The 27,175-nt window shown below is 33.1% G+C and overlaps 1 protein-coding gene across 1 annotated transcript in view; it reads left to right on the top strand.

Annotated features, from left to right (window-relative positions):
* Nucleotides 1-2,200: 2,200 nt before the first annotated feature.
* LOC130636338 (transient receptor potential cation channel subfamily M member 1-like) overlaps nt 2,201-27,175 on the top strand; it is a 34,680-nt gene continuing 9,705 nt past the window's right edge. The window contains exons 1-19 of the mRNA XM_057446023.1: nt 2,201-2,330; nt 3,152-3,234; nt 4,813-4,912; nt 8,841-8,878; nt 9,463-9,592; nt 10,864-11,031; nt 11,802-12,141; nt 12,233-12,292; nt 12,604-12,923; nt 14,706-14,790; nt 15,105-15,208; nt 15,862-15,996; nt 18,390-18,455; nt 21,177-21,275; nt 21,630-21,817; nt 22,279-22,510; nt 22,598-22,662; nt 23,364-23,475; nt 26,342-26,470. Coding sequence (XP_057302006.1) covers nt 2,268-2,330; nt 3,152-3,234; nt 4,813-4,912; nt 8,841-8,878; nt 9,463-9,592; nt 10,864-11,031; nt 11,802-12,141; nt 12,233-12,292; nt 12,604-12,923; nt 14,706-14,790; nt 15,105-15,208; nt 15,862-15,996; nt 18,390-18,455; nt 21,177-21,275; nt 21,630-21,817; nt 22,279-22,510; nt 22,598-22,662; nt 23,364-23,475; nt 26,342-26,470 — 2,517 coding nt within the window. The 5' untranslated portion in view covers nt 2,201-2,267. The remainder of the gene's footprint in view (nt 2,331-3,151; nt 3,235-4,812; nt 4,913-8,840; nt 8,879-9,462; nt 9,593-10,863; nt 11,032-11,801; nt 12,142-12,232; nt 12,293-12,603; nt 12,924-14,705; nt 14,791-15,104; nt 15,209-15,861; nt 15,997-18,389; nt 18,456-21,176; nt 21,276-21,629; nt 21,818-22,278; nt 22,511-22,597; nt 22,663-23,363; nt 23,476-26,341; nt 26,471-27,175) is intronic.

The raw sequence follows: 27,175 nt of genomic DNA on the forward strand, positions 1-27,175 counted from the left end.
ATTCAAAAACTCAGAAACTATGGCAATTGGTCAAATTGATTTTAGCGCCATTTTATCAAACCGGTCTAAAACCATACCACACTAAGGTTAAGTCGTTAATTCAATTTTTATAGGTCTTAGTTCTAGGACTTTTAATTCAGTGAAAAGTATGTTTTTTATGCCATCGACATCAAAATTGCCTCCGAGACTAATCGGTTTTGAATTTTTCGTAAATTGTTAATAGGCTCACCGCCTACCGTTATTAATAATACTTGAATTCTGTGGTCTTCGAAACCAACATGGGTGAAAACTATTCCCGAAAACAAAAACGTTATGACGAAGTGATATGAAACCTCTCAATGGATTATGGAGTGTGCTATGGTTGTTGTAATTGGTGTAGTCGAAATGCACTCAAATTTTTAAGTTTTAACTGTACCTTAAATTCAACGATAATAAAATAAATTATCTGTGCCACAACACCATCAACATTTGTATTAGCACCACATATTACATCATCATCTGGTAAATACTGATGACGATGGTAAATACTTTTAAACGTCGCACTCTACTAGCTGACTTTATCACAACGTCGGTGTAAATAAAAGCACTGGCGATTAAAAAAATTTTTGCTCACCAACTGCTCACCAACTCACATTTTATGCAGAGGTATCTAAAAAGCTAGCTAGATAGTCACAATTCCAACACAAGAATAAATAATGTCGGCTAGGATAAAAAGCTCTCATACCGAACTAAATAAAAACTGTGAAGGAATGTGAATAAATTAGGGTAGCTATAACAAACAATCTCGCTTCAGCCGCATGCTTCCTCAAATTCTATGTTTGTAGCGAAAATCTTATTTATTTTCATTTTTTTTGAAGATTTATACATGGTTAGAAACATGATGATATATTCATATTAACATGTGAAAACAAACCGAAAATAAATATTCTTATAGATTCACATGAAGTGAGTATTCAACCTATTGTGCCGTTCTCATCCGCATTTGCATTTGCAAAACATATTTGTGGTTAAAATTAATTAAGCTGAAACGTCATTTTTCAGTGCTTGCCAAGTTTTACAAAAAAACAGGAGGTCATGTTTTTTTCGGACAGTGCAGCTTTTTATAATATTTAAACATTTTGTGGTGCTCTGTTGATTCTTATTTCAAATGCATGAAATTATAGTGACAGTAGAATTGATCTAGTAAAGTGCATTCTGTTTTAGGAGAAGAAAAAATGCATTTTTTTGATAATATAAACTCTTCGTTATTAAGCTACACACTACCTAGATATTCCAAATTATGCAATTTCATTGTCAGGTAAATAAGGCAAATATAAATGATCAGAAACTTGAATTTATTGTTTCATATGATGCCATTAGTTAGATTACAGCAACATTTTAATTATTTTTAAATACATCTTGCTTTCGTTTTATTGTTAACAAAATTGATAAACAAATTAAAATCTTCAAACAATGATACCATTAATAACAAAAAATGTCAATTTTGAAAACCAAAACAATATGATATATTTATGATCGAACATAGTGAAAGAGGAGTATGTGGTTAGACAATTGGAATGTGACGCAATATTGGTTATAAAGACACCAATCATGTGACTATTTTCACGAACTATTTTTGCTCTTCCTGCCTAAATGACAGTCTATCAACGCGAGTAAATCAGACGCTATAAAAAGACTTAAGGCATGTACAGTTGTAGAATTATTAAGCGGTGCAAAACAGACAAATGTTGGTAAATGATTTGCTAGTACAAGTAATGCGTAATGTCTCTAAAATGTTCTTTTCAGGGTTAAATTTATGCTGATATTTAATGACGATGAATATTTTGACATAAAGATTGTTGTAAAGATTGTTGTCAACTTACTTAATTAGACACTCCAAAGAGCCTTGCCAAATTATTTTGCCCGTTTCTTCATTGATGCACTGTTTCACTGAATTTTCAACCAGGGCTTCTGCAACAACTGGTATATATATGTGATTAAAAAATTCTTGTTTTGTTCCTTCTGTTATGTGATGGTTTTGAATTTTTTTTTCGCTTGTATTGTTTTGTTTTTCTTTTAGATGAATCTTCATATCTGCTTTTGTTTTCATTTTTTAACAGTGTGCTAGCTTAAAACATAAAAAATATATTTGAAAGATAAAAAGACAAGTAGTACGTGGATGGGCACGAAAAAAATTTCAGTCAACAATAATATTGTTACATTTTTTTTGTAATAGAAAAATCTTAACTTTCACTTAAATCATCGTTGTCAGTATATGGCTAGATGCAATGCGTACCAAGAATGAAGAAAGGTTGCCTCTGGTTGTTGAACCTGAGGCGAGAATATATGGGGTAAATACATCTGTTTATATTACGTATTTTATAATTTATTGTTTTTACCGTCTTTAAGTGTCAGGATTATACAGCTATCGTTAAATCATAAAGCTAAAATATTATTTATTTTGCGGAAAGTTTCTGTGAAAGTTCCACATTAGTCTTGAGGAAGAAAGTAGTTGTCAATTACAGCCACGATAAGTTATTATTATACACAACTTATCAGAAAGTGTTGCGGTTACTTGTTTATTTAATAAGTAATGTTATTGCTATGGAAGAAAAAGTGAAAAAAAAAATGCTAGTCAGGCTTGGCTAGTGTTCCATCATTTAGAGATATGCGTTTGTAGACGAAAGTCTAATTCCAAAAATATACAAATGCCGGTGTCTTATACGATCTCGTTTTTCCATCGCAAATTGAATAATCAAATTGTTCGTACAATATTTTTTTGTAGTTTGTTCGAGCCAAAAAGATTTATATCGTTTTAGAAAGAACTTAATGAAATATTTACTCTAAAACATAGAATACATAAATGTCCATTATCTTTAAAATACGAAGTTCAGAGACTAAAATATTCAGGAACAAAAGCAATAACTTCAACAGCCAATCGGCGCAATATTATATTGTTGCTTGCATATTAGCTCACTAAATCGTGTGAAAATTCTTATGTATGTAATAAAAAATACGGTATGGCATGAAACTTTGCCTAGTTTTGTCGTTGAATTTCGCGCAAGTACTATCAGGTTTGTTTATTGGATAGTTAATATGATAGGTATCTTGGTAAAACAATATACTTAACAATGTCTTGTGTTGGTTTTAACTTACAGAAACTCGTTTATAGACAAACCTAGAACCGATCAACCTTCTGCAAGCACCCTTCGATATTTATGAAGATTGTCACAACTACATTCCTAGTGAGGAAAGGTGATATATACATATTTTTAAACCTTTTTTTCGCAAATTTGTAGGAAACAAGCACTACTGGTGCGTTCTGGGTGTTAGTCATTGCATAGAGGTGTCCGAATAAACATATTTGCTATTGACAGATGCAACGGCTGTAGAAACGCTGATATAAAAATCTATCGAAATCTAAATGAGCTATAAAACGCAACCTTAAATTAGCTTTTAAGAAACGTGAAAAATCAAGTCATGAACAAAAATTTCGGTTTATCAAATTCGGCTTTAAAGGGCAACGAAACAATTCAATAAGCTTAATCCCCGCAATTTCAGAATAATGATGTGTAATAAACAGACCATTCAAAAGGTCAATGTGCAAAAATTATACACACTTTTATTACACCAAACGTCTAGACAACCTGTTTGTGAATAATTATTTTTTTATGATGAATTTGCATTTGCTACATTTAAAAAACTAAAAAAAGAAAAAAAAATCTTTAGTATTCCTTTTGCCAGTAAAATAAGTTACGCTCTGTAAAATATATTTAATATCAGTATATCGAAATATTTTCTTGATAAGGAAACAGAGACAACACGTGTAAGTCACTAAAACCAACAGCCCTTTTAAGCTTCGTCTTTTGCTTCGAATAAAAAAAATATGGATACTTGTGTTTTTCATAATGGAAAGTAAAAAAAAAACAAGTTAATTTCCACAATTTCACCAATTTCAATGGATTTTGCGACTTTAAACAATCCTCTTCCCTTAATTTCGCGACTTCCCTTAAAGAATTCTAATACTTTCTGCTATTAGACGTTAAAAAAACCCTGCAAAACATCGCGGAATACATTTTTGCAGCTAAAACTTTCTATATTTAGGCGGAATAAAATCAGTTCAAAACTTTTAAATTCCTGCGGTTTTCAATATAGCGAAAATTTCTTCCCACGAAAATGTCCGACATTTTACTATAGCGAAAAAAAAGTAATGCGACTTTCGCGATTTAAGGAATTTCAAAACATTTCTGAGTATTGACATCCACGAAAAGATTTAGTGCTCGTAACTGCTTTATTTATGTACTTATAAAGGTCGTGGATAATTTCAGTTTACGAGTTTTCTAACTTTATGTTTGTATACATAGGGTCTATAAATGATTCATCATTTTCTTTTTGTGTACCTTCTGTTTATCCAGTTCCACAGTTATAGGGATGTCTGTTGTTAGTTTAATACCTCGCAAGTCAAAAAATTCTGTCTCACCAAGCTCAACATTGCTCATAAATATTGACTTGACAGAGATAATTTTTGAGTACCTTCTTTCATCAAATAATTTTTCGCAAGGGAGCTAGTCTATCATAGTAAACGACTAGTCTATCATAGTAATAAGATAACTGCGTCTGTCCGTATCGGATGGTGGATGTGTTAATTATTCTTTGAACTATCCAAAAACGTTATGTCTAATTTGTTACCATTCTAATTTGTTACGTCATGAGGTGAAGAAGCCACTGCATTGAAGTTATACTTTTGAGGTCAAATACTTTCGACCTAGGGTGGTAACATTAGAAGAATTACCTGCGACTAAGCTTCGTCTTTTTTATGACATTTTTTTCTAGACTTTGTGAAAACTGCAATGTGATCGAAAGACTTCATCCTGTGCCACAAGACATCATTGTTGAATATAACAACAAACTTCCGTCCAGTCACCAAAGAAAGGTCGGAATCAATTTTTTTTAGTTAATAAATTAATTTCTGAAATGGGATTCCACTTGGTTGAGAGTTACTAACCTATGTGGCCAAAAATTGATTTGATGTGGAAGGGTGTGGTGGTGGGGGGTTGTGGGGGTTGTGGGGATGTGGGATGTGGTGTGTGAGGGGGAGGTGTGGGGGTGTGGAGGTGTGGGGTGTGGGGGTGTTGGGTTGTGAAGCGGGTGTGGGTTTGGGTGTGTGGAGGGGGTGTGTAGAGGGGGTGTCGGGTGTGGAGGGGGTGTGTGTTGTGTGGTGTCGGATGTGGGATTTGGGATGCGGGGTGTAGGGTTGTAGGGGTATGAGGGTGTGGTGGGCGGTAATTGGTGGGCGGGGTACCACCGTCATAGAGGTTAATTTCAATACCTTTTGTTCTGAAATAGGGTATAGACTACAAATTTTATTTGACTTTATTTAGCTTAACATAATTTAATTTTCGGTACTAAAACAAAAGTTGATTTTCGTTGGAAATGGTTGAGAAAATGTTGAAATTTAACATTATTTTATTTCTCATTTTACCACTCTAACATAGATGTGTATCGCATACGTCACTTCTGATCGAATTGTAATTGCCTTTGACATATTGAAAGCAGAATAGGTAGTTATAAATAGAAATAAAATCACAAAACGTGCAAAAAATTGTTAGGAATAGGTACTTTCCTTCAAAGATATATTATGTACCATTTAAATCCAAACACATGAATCTACAAAGTATAACGTAAAGATATACAAATTTATGAGCTAGGTTAACGAGAAGTAGCTTATTTAGCTAGCATATATTATCAATTTTATCTAACAAGCTGCTATTAGTGCAAATGAAATTGGCACAAAACCGTAATTTTGAAGTTCCGTAGACACAGGTAGTAAGTTCTGTTGTTTTTATATTAGATTCACGCAATTTGAAATTGGCAAAATTTACTTTGTAATGCTTGTAGTGGTTTGAACTTAAGATTAAAAACTCTGAAAACAATGCTAATTGTTGATGAACTCAGGACTATCATATTTCCCAAATTTCGCAACCTTTGTGAGTCGCGTCGTGCATTTTTTCGTTGCGAGGGCACGCTAAAAAAACCCACTAGCGAATTTTACACGCTTTCTTCGTGAATTACGTGTCCGCATAAATAGCGATGTAGCTACCATGCTGCAATGGCCAATTCACCCTTTTGTCCGTGTTTAACAGCCAGCTATATTTTCCGAATTTGTGTACAAGCATACAACAATATTGCACATAAAGCCAGTCGAAATAACAATGTACTTAAAAATCCTGTTTGCAGGTACCTTTTACCTCCTGCAAGCCAGTATATATAACATTTTATAAGATATAGATACAGCTCTACTTCTTGCTGTTGCTACCGCGTCAAAACAAAATTTCGATTCTCCTAATATTTTGCGTCAAAGTTATTTTTAGAATACATCGCCTTAAAAATTGCAAATTTATTATACAAAATTAATTATAGATGTACAGTACGCTATTCTACAGATTTTCCAAGGATTTTATTTTTTCCATAAAAACCCTAACAATTTCATAAATCTCTAATCCCATCAATCCCATCGAAACAGTTTCATCGCAAATTTACTTTCAATGCAGGGCAAAGTAACTAATTTGTTAATGGGCAAACCTCGTGGATATTTTCACGGGTTAACGACTACCCGATTTTTTTTATAAGAATATTCTTTATACGAATATTAGGCTGGCATTAAAGAATAAAAACAATAGGTCCATTGTTTAAAACAAAAGGGAAATAATAACGACCAGCCTGGTTAGAATTCAGATTTTCTTATAAAAAAGTGTCGTCTATCTATATATTAATAAGCCAGTTCCGTGTGTCTGTAACAGGCAAAGTGGATATCGTCATTTTCCTTTGATGTTGCCGAAAAATGCATATCCAATATGTTAAATTTTCTGACGTTACGGCGCGACGTCAATAATATTACTTTAACGTCAATATCCTATATTAAATTATTGAAGCCATTACAATGCACTTAAAACTTTGAGGCCAAATAACTTGGAAACGAGGTGGTGACGTCAATGTTTTTTCACCGCGTGGGTAACTAGGGACAACCTGGGACCAATTTGGGTAAGTTTTCCAAACCTGGGTCCCCAAATCCGTTTCGGAATGGACGGTTTGATGACGTCATCAAAAAACCTTTAAACCTTGATATCTCTGCAACTGTTTGTCAAAGATACATGATCATATACATTTTCTTGATCAGCATTTCAAAATCTATACGATGAAGGCAACAGGTATACATATTTCTGAAAAAATTTTTTTGGGTTTTTACAGGTCTCTGCTGATGTCTGCAAAATTTAAATGATGGTTGTTTTTCTCTGTTATCCTGCCTAAGTGGATTTTTCCACGGGCCTTATCGACTAGTCTAATAATAATACGCCAGTTCTGTCTGTCTGTGACTTTTGCAAAGTGGATTATATTCTTCACAATTTTCTTTAACAAATTCTATAAAACATCGCCTATAAAATTGTTCTGTAATTTACCAAACTTTAACGCTAAAATAGTATTGACGTCAAAGGAAAGTTAATTAAGATTAGTGAAGTCATTACAGTGCACCAAAAACTTTGAGGCCAAATAACTTGGAAACGAGTTGGTGACGTCAATGTTTTTTAACCGTGTGGGTAACTAGGGACCACCTGGGACCAATTTGGGTAATTTTCCAAACCTGGGTCCCCAAATCCGTTTCGGAATGAACAGGTTTATGACGTCATCAAAAAACCTTTAAACCACAATATTTCCGTAACCGTTGGTCAAAAGTACATGATCCTATACATTTTCTTGATCAGCGTTTCAAGATCTATACGAGGGAGGCAACAGGTACATGAATTTCTGAAAAAAAATGTTTTGTGTTTTCACGGGCCTTTGCTGACGTCAGCACAATTTTTAAACACTTATATCTCTTTTTGCGTTCCTCGAAAACATATCATCCTACACATTATTTTGATCAGCGTGATTCAACCTCTACACATTACAATAAAATAATAAAATAAATTTCTTTAACTTTTTTGGGATCTTCACTGCTGACGTCAGCAAAACATCCAAAACAACCTATTTTTCTATTGCCCATCTGCCTAAGTGGATTTCTCCACGGGCCTTATCGACTAGTCTCTTATAATAATACGGAGCTTCTGTCTGTGACTTTTGCAAAGTGGATAAAATTACTTTGATAAAGTCTATAAAACATCGCCTATAAATTTGTTCTGTAAATTAGCAAACTTTGACGTTAAAGCAATATTGACGTCAAAGGAAAGTATATTAAGATTAGTGAAGCCATTGCATTGCACTTTTAAATTTAAGGCTTAATAACTTGGAAACGGGTGGAAATAACTGACGTCATCTCCTGCGTGGGTAACTAGGGACCACCTAGGACCAATTTGGGTAAGTTTCCTAAACCTGGGTCCCCAAATCCGTTTCGGAATGGGTGGGTTGATGACGTCATCAAAAAACCTTTAAACCCTAATATCTCTGCAACCGTTTGTCAAAAGTACATAATCCTATACATTTTCTTAATCAGCGTTTCAATATCTATACGATAGAGGCAACAGGTATACAAATTTCTAAAAAAAATTTATCGGTTTTGACGGGGCCATTGCTGACATCAGCAAAATCTTTAAATTCTAATATCTCATTAACATCAAAATTTTTATCCTGCTTTAGTGGATTTTTCCACGGGCTTTATCGACTAGTATTGTAATATTCAAATTTCTGTCTGTGGGCTAAAGGTGGTAGGTGAATTGAATCCCCTTGAACCCCTCGACAAGCTTATGGATTTTAAATGTATGTATTAGATTTTGAAAAGCTTCATGCAACAACGTTTAAAAAAAAATTGACATTTTTACCGCATCATTTTTTGATTTTTGATAACAATGATGACATTTTCTATGTAGATATCATCTTGTGAATATTATGTGTTTGGAGAAGAAAGGTAAGAAACAAAAGTAAAGTAAAACGCAAAGATATTTTAAATGAAAATAAAAACGGCACGCATCGTCACATTCTTTATTTAAAGCTTTCGGTAGAACTTCCACCATTTTCGATGTACAGTCGTATAAATTACAACAGATTTTATACGAAGGTTACAATCAAGTAATGAAATCAAAAAAGTTCTTTTGACCAAATATGGTGAAAGCACGAAAAGATTCAATGATCAGAATCCGCATACGCTCGTGCGCAATATTCCCAGAGAGACGATCATTGAAACTTACAAAGGGGATCATGATATGTTCTTGTTAAGAACAGTTTTGTCTCTATATATCATTAAACGTTCTTTTAATTAAAGAAAAGAAATTATTCCGTGCATCATCAAGAGAACAAGATGTTCTACCGAAGGTTTTGAATGAAGAATGTGACGATGAATTTCTCGTTTTTATTTTTATTTAAAAAAAAGATTCTTAGAATTATGTGTAACAATGACAGTACACAGGAAAGTAGTTGCATGATAGTTATACCGCACTTATATTTTTAGAACCAAGATTTATATAACTATGACATCAAAGTATTTTTTTTTAGACTTTGCAACAACTGTAATTTGCGGGAATATGAACATCAGCATCCTTTCTCGACGTCTCCAAGAGGACATATGCGTACTAATGCCTTTGGCGACATAGAACTTGGAAATCGCTCACAACGTAGACCAAAAGTAAGTTTAATCGCAGATAGAACTTATTAACAAATTAGGAAAAAATTTAGACGACAAATTGGATTTTCCACAAAGCGATATTTAAGGTTAAATTCTGTTTTTTTGCTTAGCATGCAATCAGTCTAATAATGCTATAGCTTAATTTTGCATGCTATTGTATTGTGTTATATATATATATATGTATCTCTTATAATAATACGGAGAGTGTGTCTGTTTGTGTGTCTGTAACAGGCAAAGTGGATGTCTCCATTTTCCTTTGATGTTGCCGAAAAATGCATGTCTAATATGTTAAATTTTCTGACGTTACGACGCGACGAAAATAACACTACTTTAACGTCAATATCCTATATTAAATTAATGAAGCCATTACAGTGCACCTAAAACTTCGAGGCCAAATAACTTGGAAACGAGGTGGTGACGTCAATGATTTTTCACCGCGTGGGTAACTAGGGACCACCTAGGACCAATTTGGGTAATTTTCCCAAACCTGGGTCCCCGAATCCGTTTCGGAATGGACGGGTTGATGACGTCATTAAAAACCTTTAAACCCTAATATCTCTGCAACCGTTTGTCAAAAGTACATGATCCTATACATTTTCTTGCTCAGCGTTTCAAGATCTATACGATGAAGGCAACAGGCATACACATTTCTGAAAAAAAACATTTTGTGTTCTGACATGTCTCTGCTGACGTCATCAAAATTTAAATGACGGTTGTTTTTCTCTGTTATCCTGCCTAAGTGGATTTTTCCACGGGCCTTATCGACTAGTTAGATTTATATTAAAACTATATATGTGTGAGTATAATTAAAACAATATAAAGAGTGCTCAATAAATTAACAGAGCTTGTTGTTGGTTGTTATGTTTCAAAACTGTCACAATTTGTCACCAATTTGTCATCAATTTGTCACCAATTTGTCACCAATTAATCACCAATTGGTCCCCAATTGGTCACCAATTGGTCACCAATTGGTCAATCTTAGATCATGCATGTTCTTTTTCAAAATCACTAAAAAAGCTATTTTATCACTTCTTAAAAATCTTTTTTGAACAAAAAGATCTGAGCTAATTTCAAAGTGCGAATAAATCTTGATAAACTACAAAGATATCTCACCTACTTAATTATCAGTTGCATAATTAAAGTCTTATTTGTAAATGATTATTCGTCTGAAGATTGACCTAACAAGACGTAAAACTTAAGTAAGGAAAGGCTGTGTTATTTTTGAACACAACCACTATTGTATTATATAATTAATCAAAATATTCTTATAGTATATTCGTGTTGGAGACTTCACAGATACTTCTAAAGTATTACATATGATGAAAACAGATTGGGAATTACAAGAAGTTCCTAATCTCATTGTATCAATAATCGGTGGTGGTAATTCTTTTCAAATAAATACAAATTTGCATGCAGAGCTAGAACAAGGATTGAGAAAGGTACTTCTGACCGTTAAAAGTGTATCTTTTTTGTTTTATTGTTTATAGATTAAATTGCCTAATATCTTTATCTCTTTTGCCTATACACACGGAAGTAAAAAATTAAAAACCTTTAAGATGGTAGTCCTTGCAAATAGTACGAAGAAACCGAAACTTAAAAACGGTAATTTAAAGTCTTTCTGCATCATCAACATTAACATTTTAAATTTTAAACTTTTATCCTTTGTTTAAATTATATTAGCAGGTTTAACAGACTGGTTAATTTCAAACAACAAAAACATAATACAGTCTGGAAATTTGGTAAATATTTCCAATTTAACAGCTTGTACATAGCTGTAGCTAGCTAAACTCAATAGATAAGTTGGAACAAAAAAAACAAATTTTTTTTGCGTTTCCAACCTTGTGAAATTTGCATTGCATTGCGTTATGTGAAAAGGGAATATCCTAATATGTTACATCGCTACAGGACTAAGGAGTATGCATGGAGAACACTCAGCTTCTTATCCGCCATCGCTAACACGTGCCTGTTACCTGTGCACTCAATTTTTCTTCAAAATAAAGAAACCAAGAAATACTGCATTACAATAATGTCCTATATGTATTATATACCCACGGAAAACTTTATTTTTGCTAAGGCCAGGTATATAGAGAGACGAGAAAGCAACTTTAATTAAAAAGTATTATAATGTTTACAAAGGATATGTTATTATGAACCTCTATTACAACCCACCCCACCAAATACTGAATTTTTTACATTCTTTCTTATTCAGATTGCTACAAAAACACGCTCATGGATTATAACTGGTGGCACGGATGCAGGTGTTATGAAATTTGTTGGGACAGCTTTAAAAGATGAAAGTGATGAAAACGTCAGGCTTTTAGGTATCTGCACTTGGGGAGTGATAAGTGGTCGAGAAGTCTTGGTGAACAAAGGAGGTCGTGCTTCCTACCCCCCAGAAGGACACAAACTTGTAACAGAAGACATTGCACTAGAAAAAAACCACACTCATTTTATACTTGTTGATGGGGGAAAGGTTAGACAATTTAGGCAGGAATTGTTTTTTCGTTCTATGTTGGAACAGAAAATAATGAAATGGCAGATTGACTCAGGTAAATTACCTTAAGTATCACATTGCTTTTAATTATATAAAACAAAAGTTACCAAGAATTTATTTAGTAATTATTAACACGTGCATTCTAGCTACCAAAGGAAATGCAAATGTATATGCTGGAGATAGCCCAACGACCGGTGACAAGCACTGTGAGAGTATATCTTATTACTTTTGTTCAATATATGTAATAAGAAATTAGAACAGCTTCATTTGGTCAGTCAGAATTTCAATTTTTAGAAAAACTTTAGGAGAATAAGAAAAGAAATTTAAGGAAAGAAATTATTTCCAGAGGAAGCTATTGCGAATTTTGGAGAATTGGAAAAAAAGAGCAAAAGCTTTTTGTCACAAAGACCTTTATTTTGTACAAGCGCTTTTTTTCTTGCAAAATGCAAAACTTTTGCGCTAAAGCTTAAACGTAAAAGTTTCTTTCCGTGAAAGTCGTTTAATCCTTATTTTTTAGTTGCACCCGCTATTCAAATTGTAATTGGAGGAGGCCACAACACTATTAAACAAGTCCTGTTAGCTTTAAATTCACATAAAGATAATCCAAGTAACCTGATTATGCCAGTCGTTGTTGTAAAGGAGAGCGGTAGAGCAGCAGACATCTTAGCACATGCATACACACTGAACTTGAGTGAATGGGATACACAGACGGGAGCAGGTGCTAAAGAGGATAAAACTTTAAAAACATATACACAAACGCTTATGCCAGGAATGTCTGATTCGGAACAACGCAGGGTAATTTCTGACACCAAAATGTGCATGCATATGAAGGATTATGTAAGTACTGCTTCAGGCATAGATTTACTATGTTAAATTAGGCCTTTTATAAAATTCTACCTAATTACACCCCTAAAGGCGTATAAATATTCTTATATATATATATATATATATATATATATATATATATATATATATATATATATATATATATATATATATATATATATATATATATATATATATATATATATATATATATATATATATATATATATATATATATATATATATATATAAATCCACAGCAGAAAAAGGTCATAGCTAGGCCCATATGAAAGAAAGTTATTTTTTTCTTGCAATACGATTTTAATGACAAAAGATTGTCCGTGTAAAATCATTGATATTTTAAGTTTCTGCGAGAAAGTTGTTAACTTGTTTTTAATTATCATGTTTGATATCGCACAGTAGCTACCGAGAAAAATATCGGCAATATTTTTGAGTGTTTTTATGTTCTTGTTACATATTTCACGAGCCTTTAGGTAAGTGAAATATACGAGAACATAAAAAACGAAAAAAATATCAGCCGATATTTTTCGAGAGCATGTGCGATAACTTGTTTATCATATACTCGGTCTTTTATCATGTTAATTTCACATAATCGGTTGCACAGTGCTTAATTATGTTCACGATATTAACAAGCATTGTTATGGGGGCCAATAAAATCACTGCAAGGCAATTTATTTCATTTATATTTATGAACTTATAAATTATTTGAATTTATGAAGTCACGTGCGATTTAGATCATTTTAACAAATTATGTTCATGTCACGCTTGAAATAATTTGAATAGAAATAAAAACTAAAATTTTTAAAAGAATCAATTATCATTGTGAAGCCAAATAACACAGAACTCCATCGTCGTGCTATTATATTATTCTTTTGAGTTGACTGATAAAATTCAATTGTTTTTCATACCCGCTGGAGAGCGCGTGCTCTATGCTTAATGACTATTTAATGACTGTTGAAACAAAAGAAAATTTTCGAATCATAGAATGTATATTTGTGAAAATAAATTCACCGACAAGTTTTCGTTTTTAAGAACATAATAGGCTTTTCGTACGAATTTTCAACCAATCAAGGAAAAAATATAAGCATTTTGCACGCTAAATCAACCAATCAAAGGAAGAATATAAGCTTTTTGCACTCTTTATAAGTAAAAATTGCACTCGTTTCTCGGTTGAAAAACAAAATACAGCATATATTTCGTGCAGATTAGCCAATCCAGTTGCGAGAATAACTCAAAGTATATGATAATACTTATTACAATTTATTACCTGACTGTGTTACAAAAAGAAGGCTAAGATGAAAACCCCGATTACTTTAATGCTGTACGGCTTTCCTTATCAGAGCCTTGCATGAAGCCATATGGGATAACATGCTCAAATTAGCATTTGCCTGGGTGACGGTGTCGATTTGAAATAACGAGTACTTATGGATATGCTTTGGGAGTAACGACCCTGCCCAACATTAAAACCATACGTAGGCACAAATGACGCAGTAGTTACCATCTAGGACTGATTGTACCGTCATTTCTTTAGACTCACGTGCTTAGGGTGAAAAATCAAATCAAATCAAAAGATAAAAATTTAAAATTATTTTAAATATTAGCACAACTGAAATTTTTTGTTTGTTTCCTAATTTTAAATTTTTTGTTGTTTAACTTGTATAAGGGAGTATATTTCTAGATCCCATGCAGTCAGATAATAAAACAGTAACTAACCAGTCCTGATGTTGCAGTGTGAAAGTATTCGTATATTACTACTCGATGCATTAATTATAGATAACAATATATGATCCCAATAAAGATGGTGATTTTGATGAAGCTGTATTGCTAGCGTTGATGAAAGTTAATAATCACAAAGAAGGTAAATTTCTTTCGTGTCATAACATTTCCCGGTTTATTTTAAAGTAGACGTTAAAGATTAAGTAGACTAGCTTGTACGTAAGAGCTTTCAGTTACTCTTTTTAGTTAAGTTATTGTTTTTAAAAAATTCAGAGTTACATGACAAATTCTCAACGGTTTCATATTTTGGTATTGTCTTTATTTTATATTGTTACTTAAATTACTATAATATGATTTATTTATTTTTTAAATTACTGCACACTATTTACCGCTATTAGTCTTACGTTTGAAAATAAAATAAGCATTCCGGCACTTACTTCCTTTTTTGATATTTAGATAAGCATTTATTTTCCATTCCTCAGCTAAAACTAGCAATGTCTTGGAATCGAGCCCACATTGCTCAAAAATACATCTTTGCTGACAATATTAAAATAAGTCAAGTAAGTATTATCTATATTATAATATCCGTATACGTCTGTTTGTCTTAACGCAAAATGGTTCCGCAAGTAGCGAGACGCACACAATGTGGTATACAAAGGACGCGCGAAACCGCGGATTTTTCCACGGGCCACCGACTAATTTCTAATAAAGCGCTATTTTATTGTGTCTGCCTTTCTGTTTATCGCCAATCTATTGACAACATTTTTTTATTATTATTATTATTATTTTATTTATTTAACGGTACATTGCGTCAAACGAGAACCCTTTGTAATGCATTTAAAACTTTGAGGCCAAATAACTTGAAATCGGGTGCAAAATACTGACGTCATCTCCCGCATGGGAAACTAAGAACAACCTGAGACCAAAATTAGCCTTATTTTAGGGAAGCTGGGCAAACACCTGTTTTGGAATCAATGTGTTGATGAACACATTGATCTGAACCATGTCATTGTTTCTAATGCAGCCCTAAGAAGCGTTCAAGGTGGCTCTATAGGGCTGTACATCGAGGTCCTAAAAGTACATGAAGTTTTCAGTCGTTTTCCTCAAATGAAGGCTTCTTCAATGCGCTTGTTGGACTGTAATAGGTAGTTGTTGTGTGAAGTATTGCCATTTTTAAAAAAGTTTGACTGCAGAATGATCATCTTTTTATTAGAACCTATTTGTTGAAGATATGATGATGGATGCCTTGACTGAAGGCAAACATGAGTTTGTAAAGCTCCTTGTTGATAACTGTTTTAATATGGAAATGTTCCTTACACCTGGAATACTATCAGAACTGTATGATAAGGTAACATGAAATAAACAGCATGCAAATTTGCAATTTATTCTGGGTTTATCATTTTTATTAACTTATAATTAAAATTCATATAATAATTAAGTCAAAAAATAGGATAAAGAATATCTTAGGCTCAATTATTTATCCTAGATATGACAGTTTGTACGATGCAGAAAATTTAATTACACAAAGCTACTGCAAATACAGTAGACTCCTGGTTATTCGAAGCTCCACGGGGGATAGAAATTTACTTCGAATAACCGAAATTTCGAATAACTGAAAATTTTCTTATTTTGGTCCAATTTTCACTCTGACGGATTTTTTGGAGGGATTTGAATAAAAAAGTAGTCATATCAAGTGTCTACTCTACAGTTTTAAACGCAACGAGTGTTTCAAACGTTAAAATATACAATTATAATGTTTATTAAAACAAATATCAACAATAACCATTCTTCATATCTATATTCTTATGAAGTGTTTGTGAAATAGTTTTTAATAAAAGTTTGCTTTTTGCAATCGGTAAAGTGCTGGTTACATTTTTTGGTTATCGCGTGTAGTTTTTTCCTTATTTCATCACCATCTTTATCCAAAAGCGACTAGCGATCGATCAACTCCAGGGCATCCTCTATCTCCAATAATGTTGGATTTTGTGGAGGCACATCGTTTACTGCGATTTCTTCATCATTTCCGTCTTCCTCCTCTACGCTCTTGCCGTCAGTATAATTAACAATGGATTCAACTATTTCTTCATCGTTCAAAATTGTTTTATTGTTTGTAGAAATCTCAAAATCTATGTCGATGAATTCATCAGCATCAAATCTATCTGTCTACTTAACCACGCTTTTTCAGCTCGTTGATGTTTTGTGCAAATGATTTAAATGGGTCATCCTTATCATTAATACTTGCAGTTTGTTAGGGTTACCTGCTTTCTTAAAGCAATTAATTACGGTATTTATGGATACAGCTTCCCAAGATTTGACCAAAACTCGCATTGCTTCAAGAATGTTGATAACAGGAACTTCCTTACCGGCATCGATGTATTTGAGCTGACGCTTAACAACATTGGAGCGATAAAATGCTTTCAATGTCCTAATCACACCTTGGTCTATAGGTTGAGTCTTGGACGTTGTGTTGGGTGGCAAAAACACCAACTCTATAGCTTTGAGGTTTTCCACTTCTGGGTGTGCAGGATAGTCATCAATAATGAGAACAACTTTATGAAACATACCATCAAGCTTTCGTACGTAATCAGTAAAGATTTCAGAGTCCATCCAAGACTTTTTCTGGGCTTTGTATTGGCATGGAAAGCTTTTTACACCTTTAAAACATCTTGGTATTTTTGACTTGCCGATGAATAACATTGGTAATTTTTCGCCTATGGCATTTCCCGCTGCAAGGCCCGTCAAACGAATTTTACTGAACTTTCCACCTGCACATCGTTGGCCTTTAAGATGGATGGTACTTGTTGGAAGCTGCTGGTAGAATAAACCAAGTTCGTCAGCATTGTAGATATCTTTTAATTCATATCCTGGATAGGATTGTGGTAAATGTGTTTACTCCCATCTTGCTGTCATTTCAGGTGTGCACGACTATTCTTCTCCTGATATGGCACGATGTACAACGTTATTTCTATTTTTCCAGCGATCAAGCCATCCTTCAGAGGCTTTGAAATCAAGAATTTTGAATAACTGAGAAAATATTGAGCCAAGGGGGTTAGAAAACCACTTCGAATAAACGAATTTTCGAATAACTGAAGTTTGAATAACTAAGAGAGATTTACTCTAAAACGAGTTAGAAAATTCAAGGGGAATGAAAATCGCTTCAAATAACGTAGAATTTCGAATAAGTGCAGGTTTGAATAACCGGGAGTCTACTGTATTATTATACTGCATATATACTCCTCTTACGACTTAGGTGTTCTTCATTCCTCATGCAAGCAAACCATTGCATGGTAAAAGTAAAACGTTTAACGTGTTGTCAGAACAGTCAATGACAAAAAGTGTGCAAACATTTCAAAGATGTTTCGTAAATTCTATTTGCGCGCAAAAGGGTCTTCTCTAACTAGAGAGAAAATTTATGGTACTTGTTTTGGAATACTGATAAAACATAGTCAAGCTAAAGTCTAGTACTTAATAATACTAAATACTTTATATTATGCTAAAGATAATAAAGTAGTACTAAAAAAAGTGTGAGGCTCATATTTGCCGAAGGTTAAAAATACGTCGCTGAAAATAAAAAATACTATTCTTATGAAAAACCACATAAATTACGTATATTTTCTTTTTTATATATCTATCTATCTTGCGCGATAGTTCCGGGTATGTTTTTTTCTCTGTTTTATTCGCAAACGGGTTCTTCTCTGTTTTTCCTTGTTTAATATGAAGTTGGGAACAATTCACTTTTAGACCTTTCCGAAATTAGAGACCATTACAAAAAAGCTATTTTATCCCAAGGACTGGAAAAGCGATGCTGTAAGTAATGTTATTATTTCATTGTATCTTTTTATTGTTATTGTTCTACCTTAGAATTCGTTTAATTTTAAAAATATTACAAGATAGTTTATGACCTTAAAGGCCAAACAGGTGTTTGTATAGAACCATAATTTTAAATTATTTGTAAATTGAATTCTGCAATTATGATTGATTTTGAGTAAACAATTACAATATTCTCTGATTGATTATTTTCTGAATGAAAAGTTTGTTGTTAAGGTAATTACTTTCAAAAATTAAAATAATATACAATAGGAAATATTAAAGGAGCTACTTAGTTTCACTTACTTTCTTAAAACCGTCTTCTCAAAAACGGAACTTATCAATGAAGTGATTTTCTTACTTTTTTTAAACTTTATTGTTTTTTGTTGCGCAAGTTTAATTTTTCACAGATAAAAACGTGTGCATGCTGTAGCAACGTATATCCGCACTGTAAGGCATGTTTCTTCCAAAACAAACATTACTTTTTTGAAGTTACGGATTCTTTTATTGAAACACTTTACTCTAGAAACATGCATTTTACATTTGAAATTATACATTTGTGTTCAGTTGTAAGTATATATACCCAATTTGAGCAGGTGCTCCACACTTTTGTTAGCAAAAAAAGAAAAAGTTTTCTTTTAAACCAATTTTTGCAATCGGAACTTATTTTTTTAGATAAAATAAACTTTAATATTCCACACACTTTTTCGACTTTTGGCTGGCCCCTTTTCATCAGTACTTTTTCATATGATTAGCAAAGTAAACTCTAGTTTGTAAAAAAGCTTATTCTTTGCTAACTTTTTCTGTGTGTTTACCACAATATATTCAGTATATTTTCCCTACAAACTGAACTCGACAGCGATGTGTTAGAGCCGGATTCCTACAGAATAAAGAAAGTCCGTATTAAAAAAGCTTTTAAAACTTGATCAATTTTTCGCTAAAAAGAATCGGGCGAGCACCTCGCGCTCTGATTCTATTGAAAATAAAAACCTTACAAAATTTAATACATTTATTTTTATTATACTAGTCGATGGCCCGTGGAAGAATCCACGGGTCCGCCCATCCTTTTTATATCACTTAAGCGCGTCTCGCTACTTACGGTACCATTTTGCGTGACAGACAGACGCACACGGGTATTATAATATGGATAAGATCCCGAATATTTATACAGGATATAGCCACTTCAGTGTTGGAAACACTGTGTTCAATGTGGGTCCTGTGTTCTGAATGCATACATTAGGTATACCTCGGCATTGCCTTCCCAATTTTCCTCGCGTGGCATGGATTGACCCGTAGCTATGATAAAGACACTTGCTAAACATGCCCGCACGGACCCTGAGATTACAAAACGAACGCCATAACGCCATAACCACAAGGCCAGAGTGCGATTTGGTCGAACAAGTGTTTATTGTGAAAATTTGATGAAGTTCCAAATTGCTTACTTTTTTCATAAAAATCTGACTCTAACTCGTTACTGTCGAGTAATAAGATAGAGTATGCCTAACGTATGTGAAAAGTCAAGAAGGGCAAGCCAAAGACCGAAATAATACATGGAAAATTAATGTCTATGTTTAACAAAATTAATAAGATTTTGTTTCTATAAAGTCGTTTTGAAACAAGATATAAACTTTTTTTTTTTGTTTTAAAACTGCAGAACACGTGCTTTCGTTGCTACTAAACACAAAAGTAGAATTTCAAATGTATGATAGGTGCTTAGAGTGTTTAAGTGTGTCAAGAAAAAACACGATAATATTAATTGAATTTCAAAATATTAATGCTTGGTTTTAAAGAAACATGCCCACGATGAAGCGATGTTTTGCTGCAGTATACACATGTTTTTTTTTCAAAACCATCTTCATAAAGCAGAAATTTTTAAAAAAATGGTTTTGAGAAAATAAAATTAATAGTAAATAACTCGTTTAATTTTTTTTTTCGTGTATTTTTATTTATTTATTTTTTCATTTTGAACAGTAATTACTTTAATAAAAAGGTTCATTCAAAAATAAGTTAACTAGAGAACACTTTTGTTTTTTTAAAATCAATCATAATTGATTAGGTTCATATTTAAGAATAATGTTTTCTCAAAGGTTTTTATACGGGCAACTGCCAGAACCTTGTGGTTTGCTTTACTAGAATTCAAAAAATTGTTTCTCCATTCTTTGAATGTCCATCTAAGGCTCAACGTTATCGGGAGATAAAGGAAAGGGAAAGTCAAAAGGAGCCACCTTGTTTCATCTCGAAAGATTTTGCTTTTAAAGAATCTTTTTTTTGGGACAGAATAAATAACAAGACTATTTCTGTGTATTAATAATACCTGTCGTCTATCTGCTAAAAATTAGTTTGCGCAGCTTCATTTCGGACGTCTTACAGAGTAATTTATTTACTTTATGATAACAGGCGGACAATTTCACAAAATACTGCAAAACTGTAGTAAATTTGTAGGGAAGGTGCAAATTTGGAGACCCGCAATCCATGGAGTTTTATAGCCCAACGACGAACAAACGCTATAAAAAATAGGCGTATTTTATGTGTTCAAAATGGTTGCTCCACAGATTTATTTTAGATCCACACCTTCCTCCCTCACCAAACAACACAGTGCGCAACATAACAATGTAAAAATATGTACGCCTGTCAAATTACCGTCAATATTTCCATTAGTTAATAAACACTGTTTATATATCGTGGAAGCTAGTTTATATAAAAACATCGTTCAATTTTTAGTGCGATAAAGGATTAGAACTAAAAGATATACATTATGGGTTGCGAAAGCTATTAGAAATGGATGTTGTTCCGCATTACGAAAAAAATGGTGAGCTTGAGGTAACGTCTTTAATACAGTCAGCTTAAATCTTTCAAGAAATTTTTCTAATGCAGTGTTAATTTTTTGTCATAATATTGCTTACGATGTACCTTCACCCAAATAAACCTTAGAATGATGTGCTTCAGCTTTATTTCCTTGCATTTTTTCCAGCCTATTGTTTTATGGTTCATAATCTTGTGAATCAAGAAAAAAGAATTTCTTCAGCAGTCCATTTTTAACACTTTTATTTGCCCCACTAATCGGAAGTAATAATAATAATTAAAAATAATAATGATAATGATACATTTAATTCTATCCAGGTTACATTAAGATATAAACCATGAAGAACTTAAAGAAATACTGTCTTATATTAGGTCTTTAATGAATTATTTATATGGGCCGTGTGTTCCAACTTCCACGAATTGGCTTTATATTTATGGAGTCAGGATGATGAATCATTAGCAAAGGCACTTGTTGCAAGAAAGTTGTCTATCTGTCTGGCTTCAAAGTATAACCAATACCAGAAAGAAGAGGTTGCCAATTGTTTTATATCTAATGCCGAGTAAGCCTTTTCTTTAATCTTTTTTTTAATTTAGTAAACGTTAATACCTGAGATAAGTAAAATATACAATCTACAAGAAGTTAAAATGAAGAGAAAAAAAAATTTATTTCAAAAACTTTGAGGTACTCCAGTTTTCCAATAAATCAAATGGGGGGAGCCAAACAAGGAAAGCAAAATTTTAACAGAATCTAAAACAATGATACAGCCTTATTCATTATAATTTACGCACGCACTGACTTTCGCACGTTCGCGCAAAAAAAGTCATGTTGCCTGAATTTTAGCACAGAAATTACGCCAAACGTTTCACAGGATATTACAGTTTACACAAACAAAGCTCCACATTTATTTTATTGTTGTTATTATTGCAATTGCACGAATTTTATTACACGAGAAATAAATTTTGCACAAAAGCTAGTTCGAATCATCAAATTAATTGCTTGCAATTTATGCCTTCACTTTAGAGATTTTGGTCAACTAGCGCTTCAATTGCTTGAAGAATGTGCATTGAAAGATGAACTTAAGACGATGAAACTTTTAAAGTATCCGTTAAAACGATGGGGGAATCAAGATTGTATGAGCCTTGCAGCAGCTTCTCAACTAGAAGAATTTATTGCTCACTATGCATGTCAAAAGGTCTTGTCAGAAAGATGGAGAGGTGGAATTTCATTTTTTAAAAGCAATGAAACACTCCAAGTAAGCAACACTGCATGTGTAAATATATCTTTAAAAAATTCATAAAGTGGAAAGATAACGCGTTATATAATTTCTTTACACATATAGGTATGGCTTGGAATAATCTTATTTCCTTTGATACTTTATTATGTTGAAATCAATGAAGCAAAAAGGTACGTTTTAGTAGGAGCATACCTTTAAAAACATGGGCCACAAGGATATCTTCCGATGTAGTCCTGCTGCTTTATCTCACCACCCAAATAGTGATAATTAGGCATTGTTTTAGCTTTGCGAACTATACAATGAAAGCGCAATTTAAAAGGCTGTTTACTTGGCCTATGTATTTGCAAAAGGTAGCTTTCTTGCAGCTGTTGTTTTGGTTTAAGTCTTCCTTTAACAGGACGCATATTGATAACAGGTTTTTTACATTGATTGTACATATTTCTGAATTGCTTATCCTGTATAAACATTCGTTAAAAAAATAAAGGAATACTGCAACTGTTTACTCAAAATCAATCATAATTGCAAATATCAATTTACGAATAATTTATTCCAAAGTTTAAATTAAGTTTCCATACAGACACCTGCCAGAGCCTTACACTTTGTTTCAATAGAATCTGAAGGGTTGTTTCTTTTTCTGATTTTCTTCCTCCAAGAACAAACAAATTTTAATTTTCAGTTTAAACTTTATCTCAATTTTTCTTTTCAGCAAAGTAATTTTAGAGAGAACATGGGTCACTTGTTCATTTGTTTGTGCAACAACACGTTCTCGTTACATCTTACGTAGTTGCGTAATAATGTGTAATCCTCGCATATAAGTTTAAAGGCAATAATGGTTCAGCGCTCTTTATTATATCGTATTTTCTCATTTTAGTCAATACAATGATGGCAATAAAATGATGGCAATAAAAAGATGGTGGCACAAAAGTAAACTTAAACTGTCGAAATTTTATGCTGCCCCTGTCACAAGATTTTGGCTTAATTTCGTAAGTAGATGCATATTTACTTTTTTTGCGCAATTCTAGGTACCTAATTGACCCAAACTTTTTTAGTCCTAATAGATAACATTTTGAGAAAGGTGGCCCTGAAAAATATTGGCTAACGAATAATTTGTAACATTTTGATAATTTCAAAAGAAATTTCACCGTTATTGTACTTTAGAAGGTGGCAAGAATATTATGACGTCACATAACGGGTTTTTGATGTTCTATTAATAATTCACTGTATGCATTCTCGACCCCCCAGCTCTTTGAGATAAACTTCGAAGATAGTTCTGGACACGTCTGTTCACGTGATGGATTCTCATTGGCCTATTATTAGAGATCTATGTTTTCGCGAAAGATTGTATTTAGCATTTAAATGTAAACAAACTTGGCGATGTTAGAGACGAAGGAACGAAGTATGCTCCCTTTGATTATGTCGTGACTGAATTTAAAGCAGATATTTTGTATGATTATATGAGGCAGTGTTGGCTCAGTTGGCAGGTCAACCTGTTTTAAAAACAAAATTTTTTATGAGGAAAGTCAACCCAAGACATGGTCTATATATCTGTTCTCGGGTTAAAAAAATGTACTTGTTTTTAAAAAAATAGCAGATCAAAGGTGTAAACAAACCAATAAAATAAACGTAAACGTATTTGGTTTACCAATGGTTTGCAATTCAAATCTAAGGTTTCCTGTTTTTGTCTTTTCTTTAGCAAAATTCACTTAACCCTATTTGGTCTGGGGGGCGGATTCCGCCCCACCTGACGGATTTTTTTTAATAACTCCCTAACGCTATACTGTATGGCAATGGTACTTACTGAGTTTCAATATTTATCTATTAGCCACCTGCATGCCAAATTTTTAGGTCCGATGCCTTTCAGAGGCTTTGATATTGGCTATTACTCGAAACTACCCCTAAACATCTCTATGAAACCCTTATAATGGGGAAAATATAATAACTCCTGTTAGTATTATCCTCAAAACTTAAAACATACAACACAACTTTGTTTCATCACGAAGAATCGTTTTGGACACGTGATTTATCCGATTTCCCTAATTCTCGGATATTACCCGAAAATCGGAAAAAGCCGGATTTTCGGGTAATTTTTGGCAATTTTTCTTGCGACCTAATTAAAAACAGGGAGATATATTAAAAACTTTTATGTAGCTTTCAGAAACTTCAAACAGAATGTAAAAATTCGCTCTAGAACTAAAGTAATTGAATTTTAAACAGATGGTGGGATTTTGATCAAATTTCAAGCTTTTGATGACGTCCCAGAAAATGTGCAGACGCAAGCAAAAAATTTTTGCCACGATTTTGTTCCTTTTGTGACGTACTATAAGTGTGCTAAGTTTATTTCAATTTGAACAAGCTTTTGAAAAGTTATTGAGGGGGGGGGGGCAAATCAGCGTCCCCCCCCCCGGTCATAATATGTTCGAAAAAACCCGGACCGAATAGGGTTAACACAGAAAATACTGACATATTTTTTGACAAAATACAACTGATAAGAAATTGAAAAATGACATGGCTATTTCTCTTTTGTTTTGCTTGCAAATGCCTTTGCTTTTCCTTTTTCAACCTGACATTTGCTGGCCAAATTGATTGTATATAAATCGAGTCCACCCACTGTATCAACTCATTAGTTTATTTGGTGGATTACTGAATCAACTCATCGAAGTTGGAAAACGAGACAGCTGGAGCCAGAAAGTTGACTCCCTTTATATAATGTCAAAGAAATTTTTAACAGTGATCTACCATTATGGAAGCTGATTAATTTGAACATGCTGAGCATGTAGGAAGCCACAAATTAGTCAATCCACTTTATATAATCAGGTTCAACAAAACAGTTATCACAAAAATATCTAGCTATGTCAATAGCCAGAGATAGAAAGATGGCAACTTTTTAGAAGTCTTTTTCCAAAAAGTATATTTCTGGAAAAATATCAGCCACCCTAGTCAAGGCCATGATTAAAAATATAAGCTCATAATTGAAAACAAAAACATCAATATAATGGATAAATAATTAGCTGGTTAGTGTGCTACATTTTTGCGTATAGTCAGACTTTCTGTTTGAGACTTTGAGTGCTAGTTTTAGCTAGCTAGCTATTGCTAAAACTAGCACCTAAGCTACAAAACAAAGACTAGCTAGATAAGTAAGTTTCAGATTAACATGTACATCATCGAATTAAATTTCTTTTCAGGATTTTCCACTATGTCAAATGCGCTTTCTTAGGTTTTGCTAAATCACAAACCCAATTAGGTGCCCACAAAGTATAATTTAAATTAAAAACGGCTAGTGTACAAGCACAACATCAGGTAATCGATTCAAGAAATATAACCCACATATAGAGGGGTATTTGTCATGGCGTGACCAGACAGGTCCGGAGCTACTTTCGAGGTTTTCACCTCAAAGAGCTCTGGGGAGGCGAATGGACTGTATGGCAATTTGAAAATGTCATCAACATCAATTCTATAAACTTTTGTGACATTTTTTAAATCAATAACCAAAATTTAAAGATGCCCTTACTGACAAAGTTTTGAAGTGACGAAAATAAAAACATCACATTAGTGAATTACTAAAGTGGATCTGTGGTTTAAATTCTACTTAAGTGTTCAGCTGTGTTATGCTCGGTTAGAATTATTGTTACGACTGAAACCTTCATGCAATTGTCGCTATGAGGTGAATTCTGTCTACCGCATTTCCTTTGAACGCATGGAGTGTTTATTTAAAGATGTAAGGAGCTTTTATTTCATTGGACATTATTTTATTGGGGAGGGCGTTTTTTTAATCAGGGCGTTTAATAGAGAAAATGTGGTATGGTTGAAAGCCTATGTTTAGTGACCAGGCAATATTTTAATTTTTTATAGATCTGTTATTTGATTTTTTTGTTGCTATTTTGTAACTTTGTAACAAAAAAATTACAAGATCGGCCATCTACTGTGGAATGGATTGTGCTAGTGTTTTTGGTATCTCTTGGAACTGAAGAAATTCGCCAGGTAGCAATATTGTTGTTGATACAGTTGACCCTCGCTTTAGCGAATCCTGAGGGGACCGAGCAATTTAGTTTGCTATAATGAGGGATTCGTTAAAAGCGAACTTTTCAAAAATGGGTTAAAACCTGATAAATTCACGATTTGTTAGTACTGCTTAGTTTAAAGAGTTACATGAACAGTTACATAAAGAATCAAAGTCTATGAAAGAAATTTTCAATGGTTTTTTGTCTTTTTCAAATCTTGACATTATCGTATACTAGATTTAAACAAAATATATGTAAACAAACAATGAAAGATTGAATTTCAAATGCCGCTGATTCGATTTTGGTGATTCGAAGCATTCAGTTTCTAAAATGTGGTACTATTTGCTATTTCGAGGGTAAATCAGGCGTTGTGTTAAGATATTTTTGTTCGATATATTGAGGAACCCGAGTTCGTTAAATAGAGGTACTTTAAGAGAGATTTGTTAGCGAAAATCAAGGGACCGAGACATTTTGTTCGATATAATGAGGAATTCGCTAAAAACGATGTTTGCTAAAACGTGGGTCAACTGTATCTTTGTTTTTCTAGAATGAAATCTACATATGACTGTAAGATAAAAATTGGAATCTATATTTTTGTACCTGTTCCGCTGGAAAATAAATTGGTGTTTTCTTGCAGACTTTAATGCGGAAATACGCGATGAAATATTTCCCTTGAATATTTTAA

The sequence above is a fragment of the Hydractinia symbiolongicarpus genome, chromosome 1 (genome assembly GCF_029227915.1).
Source record: "Hydractinia symbiolongicarpus strain clone_291-10 chromosome 1, HSymV2.1, whole genome shotgun sequence".
Lineage (NCBI taxonomy): Eukaryota > Metazoa > Cnidaria > Hydrozoa > Anthoathecata > Hydractiniidae > Hydractinia > Hydractinia symbiolongicarpus.